Consider the following 8058-nt stretch of genomic DNA (forward strand, 5'->3'; position numbering starts at 1 on the left):
AGAGAGCCACCTTGCCTCCAAGTCTCTAGCTGGTGACCCAGGGCAAACCCTGAGCATCCGCTCCTGGGGGCCCCGCAGTCGGCAGGGGCCCTCCGCTGTGTGCCCGGAGCACCTGTGCTCGCCCAGTCCTGGCACCGGAGGTAGGCTGGCCCGCTTCATCCGGCCTGCGGCAGGGACCCACCCGCTGCTGCGCCCCTGCCCGCTGGCCTCCCAGCCAGGAGCAGACCCAGCCCAGCCAGTCCCGAGTCCTGCCTAGCGGTGAGATGCCAGCGCACCCAGACCTGGGCCCGCATCCAGGAGCCGCTGCCTCCGCAGGGAAGGTGCTCCGTGCACCGGGGGCCCACATGCCCACGGGATGTCCTGAGGTGACCTGAGGTGACTGGGGGCGCAGAGGCCCCGGCTGGAGCCAGCACAGAAAAGGAGTCAGCCAGGAAAGATGGCATTTAATGGGGCAGTGCCCCAGGGCCCTGGGGTGAGGGGCAGCTTCAGGGGACAGGTGGGGTGCCGGCCTCAGTGCAGGGTCTTCACTGCCTGCATCAGGGACTGCTCGGGCCTCACCTCCTGACTTCTGCAGCACAAAGGGGACACTCAGCCTGGAGGCAGCTCCTGCCCCCCCACCCCGCCCCCACCCCTGCCCCCACCTCCCTGCCCCCGCCCCCGCCCCATCCTCTCACCGTCCAGGCGGTGGAACTGGTCTGCAGCCTCACAGAAACCTGAGGGCCAGGCAGGGGTCAGTGTGGCAGGGGCGAGGCCCCTGAAGGGGGTCGGGCAGGCCACAGGCGGCCACTGGGGCCACTCACCATATTTGGGGAAGTACAAGGTGTGGTCCTCCGTCATGTTGGCCTCCAGGACCCGCTGCTCAAACTTACTCACGACCAGGTCATTCACAGGGAGTGAGCGGGCTGTGGGACACAGGGCCGCTGGGGTGCTGGGCACCGCCGCGTAGGGGTAGGCGGGGTGCTCTGGGGACAGTCTGTGTGCCTGCCACGCTCCCAGCCCTGTCTGACCCTGCCGCTCCTGCCCCCACCAGGGCCTATCTGCAGGGGTGCCTCCTGACCCTCTCCCCAGTCAGCAGGTGAGGGTCAGGACGCCTGAAGGAGGGGAGGGTCTGTGTGTCCACCTGGGCTGGCCCAGCTGCCCGGATGGGGCCCAGTGCGCAGAGCCAGGGCTCCAGCAAGGACGCACCATACAGCTTCACTGTCAGCCGCCGAGCCCGCTCCAGGTACAGGACGGCGAAGCTCTGGTAGTCCGTTTCCCCAACAACCACGTGCACATCCCTCCTCGCGCCTCGAGCTGGGCAGAGATGGGCAGAGCTGGCCAGAGCCAGCAGTGACATCAGCCCCACCCCCAGCCTTGTACCCCCAGCCCTGCACCCCCACGAGCTGGGCAGAGATGGGCAGCAATGGCCAGAGCCGGCAGTGACATCAGCCCCACCCCTAGCCTTGTACCCCCAGCCCTGCACCCCCACGAGCTGGGCAGAGATGGGCAGTGCTGGCCAGAGCCGGCAGTGACATCAGCCCCACCCCCAGCCTTGTACCCCCAGCCCTGCACCCCCACGAGCTGGGCAGAGATGGGCAGCGCTGGCCAGAGCCGGCAGTGACATCAGCCCCACCCCCAGCCTTGTACCCCCAGCCCTGCACCCCCACAAGCTGGGCAGAGATGGGCAGCAATGGCCAGAGCCGGCAGTGACATCAGCCCCACCCCCAGCCTTGTACCCCCAGCCCTGCACCCCCACGAGCTGGGCAGAGATGGGCAGCGCTGGCCAGAGCCGGCAGTGACATCAGCCCCACCCCCAGCCCTGCACCCCCAGCCCTGCACCCCTGGAGCCGCCTTGCTTCACCTTGGAGCAGGAAGCGGCCAGGCACCTGCGTGTGTCCGTAGAGCTGCTGTACCTGCCAGCAGATGCCATCCCTGGGGAGGGGGACAAAGGCACAGCTGGCTTGGGGACCCAGCCTGGGCAGACCAGGCAGGACAGCAGTCCAGGCCACAGCAGGGGTGGATCAGGGCTGGGATGGGGCAAGGGGCTGAGGTGGGGCTGGGGGTCCGTGCTGGGACTCACAGCTTTTGGAAGGTGCTGACAGCCATGTCTGCACCCTGGGGAGCCACCTTTAGTGTGGTGGCCTCAGCCCGGTGGCCCTGCTCCTGCAGGAAGCGGCAGGGAGAGGCCACGGCTACGAGGAACCAAGTCCCTGCAAACTGGAGGCAGGCTGTGTAAGGCCATGAGTGGACCGGGCTGCCCAGGCCTGATCCCTACAAGGCTGGGCAGGCCGCTGCCCCCCCACCTCCTCCCCTCCCCCAGCTCTACCTGCTGAGCATCGAAGCCTGCCTTGGGCTGGATGGTGCTGATGGGGGACTGGTGCTTGGGGGGTCTCCGAGCCCTCAGACCCAGGGAGCCAGCAGCCACGACCAGAGTCAAGAGGAGAGCAGTCCTGGGAGACAGCATGGTAGAGGTGGCAGTGGCAGGACTGAGCGAAACCAAGGGCAGGATGGCTACGTCCTGGGTCGTAGTCCACTGTCCAGTGCTACCCAGGAAGTCCTCGTCTGTTCTCCCCAGGCCCCAGCCCAGGGCCAGCCAGGGTCCAGCCCCCCCACCCTGCCCCCTGCCTTCTCATGAGCTTGGCCTCGCCCTGGACACCTGACTTTGACCCTGCACTTCTCGGCAGGGCCTGGGCGCCATGCCCTGGGTACAGAGTCCGAGCGGACCTCTGGTTATTTGTGCAGCAGCCCCACCGATGTCCACTGTGGCCGGGCTCAGCCCTTTGCATTGACTCCACTAAACCAACAGGTCCTTGAGGCCGGCGCCGCTCTTATCCTCACCGCGGAGGGCGCGGGCGCCCGGGGCGCCGGCGGCAGGGTCTCCGGCGCACCCCGGCCCGCGGGGGCGCTCTTGCGCGCTCGGCGGCCGGGCGGGCGGAGGCGCAGGCGCAGGCGCAGCTGACGCAGCCGCTCGGCCGGCGCCATCGGTGTCTCGGGGCTCGCGCCGGCCAGGGGGGCTCCGGCACGGCGACCAGGCGAGCCAGGGGCTCCGCGGGCCGGGGCAGGGAGCCGGGGCGGCCACGGTGAGTGCGCCCGGCCCCGGGCAGCGTCAGTACCGGGGCCCGGACCCGCGCCAGGGCCCGGCCGCGGCGGGACGAGTCCCCGGCCCGGCCCGGCCCGCGGCCCCTGGTTCCCGGCCGGCCGCGCCCTCGGCCAATGAATGAGTCCGAGGTCCCGCCCGGCAGCCCCTCGGCAGGGAGGTGGGAGGGGGCGGGGGCGGTCCCATCGCCGCCCCGCCTCCCGCCCGGAGTGGAGGCCGCGCCCGCAGACCGCGGCGGGGCTCCCGGGCCACAGGGCCGGGCTGCGGCCCAGCTGGTGGTCCGGGGGCGCCTGGGGCTGGCGGGCGGGCCCTGAGCCGCTGCTGGAAGGCAGGCTCCGAAGCCTGGGGGCCGCAAGGTCAAAGTGGCAGGGTGCGCCCGCGCCCTTCCGGGGCCCTTCCTTTCTGCACCCAGACGGCTCCCTGGGCCTACATCCGGGAGGTCAGAGGGCCCCACCCCAGGTCTGTCTCCAAGGCCTGGAACCTTTAGGGGCCCCCACAGGGGCGTGCAGCCCGAGGAGCAAGGCTGGGTGAAGCTGTTGGACGCTTGGCCAGCTGGCCCTGTGCACAGGGTCAGCCCAGTGAAGTTCCCAGCAGGGCAGGGGGTGGGGCTGGAGGGTCGGCCAGGTGCCTCAGCTCAGCCCCCGAGCCCTGCACCTCTCCTCTGCGTGGGGCTGAGATCCTCCCCAGCCCGACTGGCGGCTAAGGGGGCCGTGCATGGGTTTCAGGGCCACGTGGGCAGAATGTCACGATGGACGAGGGGGGCACACCCCTGCTCCCCGACTGCCTGGTCTACCAGATCTTCCTGAGCCTGGGCCCTGCGGACGTGCTGGCTGCTGGGCTGGTGTGCCGCCAGTGGCAGGCCGTGTCCCGGGACGAGCTCCTATGGAGGGAGCAGTTCTACCGCTACTACCAGGTGGCCCGCGAGGTGCCCCGGCACCCAGGTCAGCACCCGTCCATGGCCCTGCAGCCCGCCAGGATGACTGGGCGGGAGGCCAGTGTCCCCAAGCTGCCATCTTCTGAGTGCACGGGGCAGCACCTGCTACACGGGTCCTCACACCCAAGGGACACGGCCCGGCCATATCTGGGAGCGCAGGGCCTGGCAGGGAGGCCAAGGGTGGGGTTCCACGGGAGCTCCCAGCTGAGGCTGAGTGGTGGCCAGTGAGCTCCAGGGGCAGGGCTGGCCCCACACTGTCAGGGCCCCAGCGGTGACCCCCACTCACCTCACAGCAGCCACATCCTGGTACGAGGAGTTCCAGCGGCTCTATGACACGGTGCCCTGCGTGGAGGTGCAGACGCTCAGGGAGCACACTGACCAGGTCCTGCACCTCAGCTTCTCCCACTCGGGCTACCGGTTGGCTTCCTGCTCCAAGGACTGCACCGTGAAGGTGAGGGCGGCCCCTTGGGGCCGGGGCCGGGGCGGGGCCACCCCACCACGGAGAGAATGGCCTGGGGCTGGTGGCCCACTGAGGTGGGAAGAGAGGGCCAGGCCAGAGGTGACAGATGCCCACACTGTCTCATCCCCATGGAGAGGGCCAGGCCAGGATCACACAGGACGGGAGGCTGGATGGGGGGCTGACACTGCCAACAGAGAGGAGAGGGTCCCGCTGGACGCCTGCTGTTCCAGAGCCAGGTCCCCAGCCCTGTGTACCCCGCTCTTCAGGTGGGCTAACAGCCAAGAGCAAGGAACTGCACTGCAATGGCAGTTTCTGAGCACCTGCTTGGGCCAGACGAACTGGCCTGCAGCATGTGTCCCTGGTGCCCCCTGACATGCCCCGCCCCCCACGCAGATCTGGAGCAACCACCTGACCATCTCGCTGCTGCACAGCGCAGACATGCGGCCCTACAACTGGAGCTACACCCAGTTCTCCCAGTTTAACCAGGATGACTCGCTGCTGCTGGCCTCGGGGGTGTTCCTGGGGCCCCACAACTCCTCCTCTGGCGAGATCGTGGTCATCAGCCTAGGTGAGAGTGGGCCCAGGGTGGCTGGACCTACGCCCTGCCACTGCTGGCCCCTTCTCACGCCCGCTCTTCCCAGCTTCTCCCCACTGGCTCCCCCTCCGCCTGGTGCCCGCCCCCTGCGGTAGTCCCTCCTGCCCAGCCCCTGCTCCCCGCAGACAAATACGAGCTGCTGTCCCGAGTGCGGAACAAGCCTTACGACGTGTTCGGCTGCTGGCTCACGGAGACCAGCCTCATCTCAGGGAACCTGCACCGGATGGGAGACATCACCTCCTGCTCGGTGCTCTGGCTCAACAACGCCTTCCAGGTGCGGGTGGGTGGCCCCCAGGTGGTGACCCCTCCTGGACTGGCCTGTCACCCACTGCCTGTGCCCCACCCCAGAATGTTGAGTCCGAGAATGTCAACGTGGTGAAGCGGCTCTTTAAGATCCAGAACCTCAACGCCAGCACCATCCGCACAGTGATGGTGGCGGACTGTGGCCGCTTTGACAGCCCCGACCTCCTGCTGGACATCAGTGCACCCCCGGGCTGCGTCTTTGACCTGGGCAGCGACGGCATTGAGGAGGACGAGGAGGCGGCAGCTGGCCCGGCCGCGGGGCGCGTGGAGGAGGGCGTTCGGCGCCTCCTGGACACGCGGGCACAGCTGCAGCTGGCAGAGCACCGGCTGGAGACCAAGGCGGCGGAGTTGCTGGCCCGGAGCCGCACCAAGCCCCCTGAGCGCAGTGCAGCCTGTACCCAGAACAAGCTCCTCATCTTCACCACAGGCTGCCTCACCTACTCACCGCACCAGATCGGTAACTACGCAGGGCCAGTCCTCAGCGCCGGAGCCGTGGGCACAGTCACTGCGTGCCCGGGGGCGTCTGGGTGCTGGGGTCCCTCACCGGGCTCTTCCGCAGGCATCAAGCGGATCTTGCCGCACCAGATGACCATGGCTGGGCCAGTGCTAGGCGAGGGGCGGGGCTCCGACGCCTTCTTTGACGCCCTGGACCACGTGATCGACGTGCACGGACACATCATCGGCATGGGCCTGTCCCCGGACAACAGGTGTGCACTCGGGCTGGGCGGGGGCGTCTGCAGGCATGTGCACGAGCAAGCAGAGTGCCCCTCGCCCAGGTACCTGTATGTGAACAGCCGCGCCTGGCCCAGGGGCTCCGTGGTGGCCGACCCCATGCAGCCGCCGCCCATTGCAGAGGAGATCGACCTGCTGGTGTTTGATCTCAAGACCATGCGGAAGGTGAAGCGGGCCCTGCGTGCACATCGCGCCTACACTCCCAACGACGAGTGCTTCTTCATCTTCCTGGACGTGAGCAGGGACTTCGTGGCCAGGTAGGGAGGGGCGCCAGACTGGGTGGGCAGGGCCCAGCGTGGCACACGGCTCACCCCAGGCTGTCCCAAAGTGGGGCTGAGGACCGGCACGGCTACATCTGGGACCGCCACTACAACATCTGCCTGGCCAAGCTGCGACACCAGGACGTGGTCAACTCCGTGGCCTTCAGCCCTCGGGAGCAGGAGCTGCTGCTGACGGCCAGCGACGATGCCACCATCAAAGCCTGGCGCTCACCCCGCGCCGTGCGCGTCCACCAGGCCCCATGCCCACGCCCCTTTTTCTCCTGGTTGGCCAGCCAGAGGCGCTGAGGGGCGCTGGCCAAGAGGAGCACCCGGGCTGTCCTCTGGCTGCTGGTGCCCATGAGGACGCCATGGAGGCTTTTCCCCATGGCCAAGCTGCTGCCCGGGTCACGCGGGGACGGAGAAGCTCGCAGCAGTAATGCCTTAGGAAGGGGCCTGGCAGGGCTGCGGGAGCTGATGGCTGACCCCCACCACGCTCATGCACGCACGCCGCTGGCCACAGCCGTGACACTGAGCACTGGGGTGCCGGGCAGCCTCCTGGCCAACCTAGGGTACACAGGACGCTGGGAGCCCCGCTCTTCACCCACCCTTTCCCTGGGCCCTGGGCTGTCAGCATGACACTGCCCCTCGGCTGGCCCTGTGGGGCCCCGGGGGCCCCAGGCTTCCCCTCTGGTTGGCAGTGTGGGTCAGTCTGTCGTGGGCCCAGGGGAACCGCATGTCACGAGTCACCTGTTTGGGACTTGAATAAACAGTTGGCGACAGCACTCCACATCCAGTCTCTGTGTAATGGAGATGCCAGTCCACAGAGACGCGGGGGTGTAGCTGCTGGAGGGTACGAGGCGGGCGGGGGCCAGCGCGTTGGCGGGGCGGGGCTTTCACAGAGGGCGCTCTGGTCAGGACAGAACCAGCAAACCAGGGCCGGCAGGGAACTTGCTCAACCTGAAAGAGGCCCTGGACTGGAAAACCTGCAAGTCAGACCACACTCAGCCCTGGCCAGTCTGGCTCAGCGGTTGGAGCATCGGCCTGCGGTCCAGAGGGACCCGGGTTCGGTTCCCGCTAAGGGCATGTGCCTTAGCTGCAGTTTGTCCCCGGCCCTGGTTGGGTGGTGTGGGTGGCAGCCACTCGATGTGTCCCTTTCACGTCGGTGTCTCTCTCTCTCCCCCACTCTATCTGAACAAAAAATGGAAAAATGTCCTCGGGTGAGGATAAAAAAAAAAAATCACACTCAGGGTGACAGGGACTGCTGCCCCCAACCCCCAAGACAGGAGCGAGGCAGAGCCGTCACCCCCCACCCGGTTCCCTCACCATGGAACAAGGCAAGAAAGAGAACGGACAGGCATGCAGACTGGCGTGAAGGAATGACACTGTCCCTGTTCACAGGTGACAACTGTTTCCCACAATCTACAAAAAAATGCCAACCTAGAGCCAACAATAAGTGTGCTCAGAAGTTCAGAGGATATGAACGTGACATGTGAAAATCAACCATGCCTCTGAACACTAGGAATGTACAACTGGAAACTAAAATTTAAAAGTCCAGCCTGGCTGGGTGGGCTCAGTGGCTGAGCGTTGACCCTGCACCAAGAAGTCACAGGTTCGATTCCCTGTCAGGGCACAGGCCCAGGTTGTGGGCCCGATTCCCAGTGGGGGGCATGCAGGAGGCGGCCACTTGATATTCTCTCT

General features: G+C 67.3%; 2 protein-coding genes across 7 annotated transcripts; one reads left to right on the forward strand and one right to left on the reverse strand.

Moving 5' to 3' along the window:
* Positions 1-503: 503 nt before the first annotated feature.
* On the reverse strand, positions 504-2486 carry C8G (complement C8 gamma chain). The gene is made up of 7 exons (XM_036261839.1): positions 2306-2486; positions 2060-2196; positions 1841-1911; positions 1186-1293; positions 801-902; positions 675-713; positions 504-568 (listed from the first exon to the last, which is right to left on the reverse strand). The coding sequence occupies exons 1-7, from the start codon at positions 2441-2443 to the stop codon at positions 555-557; spliced, it is 609 nt and encodes a 202-aa protein (XP_036117732.1). The 5' UTR covers positions 2444-2486; the 3' UTR covers positions 504-554.
* A 537-nt stretch (positions 2487-3023) lies between these two features.
* On the forward strand, positions 3024-7149 carry FBXW5 (F-box and WD repeat domain containing 5). Of its 6 annotated transcripts, none has more exons than XM_036261933.1 (9): positions 3024-3059; positions 3802-4017; positions 4304-4461; positions 4864-5038; positions 5191-5339; positions 5414-5825; positions 5928-6075; positions 6145-6357; positions 6429-7149. In XM_036261933.1, exons 2-9 carry the CDS (start codon positions 3825-3827, stop codon positions 6664-6666), a joined length of 1686 nt encoding a protein of 561 aa, XP_036117826.1. In that variant the 5' UTR covers positions 3024-3059; positions 3802-3824; the 3' UTR covers positions 6667-7149. The 6 variants fall into 6 exon arrangements, with proteins under 6 accessions (XP_036117826.1, XP_036117825.1, XP_036117827.1 ...); XM_036261932.1 differs by lacking the exon at positions 3024-3059 and adding an exon at positions 3395-3645; XM_036261931.1 differs by lacking the exon at positions 3024-3059 and adding an exon at positions 3396-3535.
* Positions 7150-8058: the final 909 nt, after the last annotated feature.

Source organism: Molossus molossus, unplaced genomic scaffold, assembly GCF_014108415.1.
Source record: "Molossus molossus isolate mMolMol1 unplaced genomic scaffold, mMolMol1.p scaffold_m16_p_14, whole genome shotgun sequence".
NCBI classification, from domain to species: Eukaryota; Metazoa; Chordata; class Mammalia; order Chiroptera; family Molossidae; genus Molossus; species Molossus molossus.

Coding starts and splice junctions, on each gene's coding strand:
- C8G (XM_036261839.1), bottom strand. CDS start 2,443: ATGCTGTCTCCCAGGACTGCTCTCCTCTTGACTCTGGTCGTGGCTGCT. Junction 1,294..1,840: donor TGGCCGCTTCCTGCTCCAAG/GTGAAGCAAGGC, acceptor ATCTCTGCCCAG/CTCGAGGCGCGAGGAGGGAT. Junction 903..1,185: donor GCTGACAGTGAAGCTGTATG/GTGCGTCCTTGC, acceptor TGTGTCCCACAG/CCCGCTCACTCCCTGTGAAT.
- FBXW5 (XM_036261933.1), top strand. CDS start 3,825: ATGGACGAGGGGGGCACACCCCTGCTCCCCGACTGCCTGGTCTACCAG. Junction 4,462..4,863: donor CCAAGGACTGCACCGTGAAG/GTGAGGGCGGCC, acceptor CCCCCCACGCAG/ATCTGGAGCAACCACCTGAC. Junction 5,340..5,413: donor GGCTCAACAACGCCTTCCAG/GTGCGGGTGGGT, acceptor GCCCCACCCCAG/AATGTTGAGTCCGAGAATGT.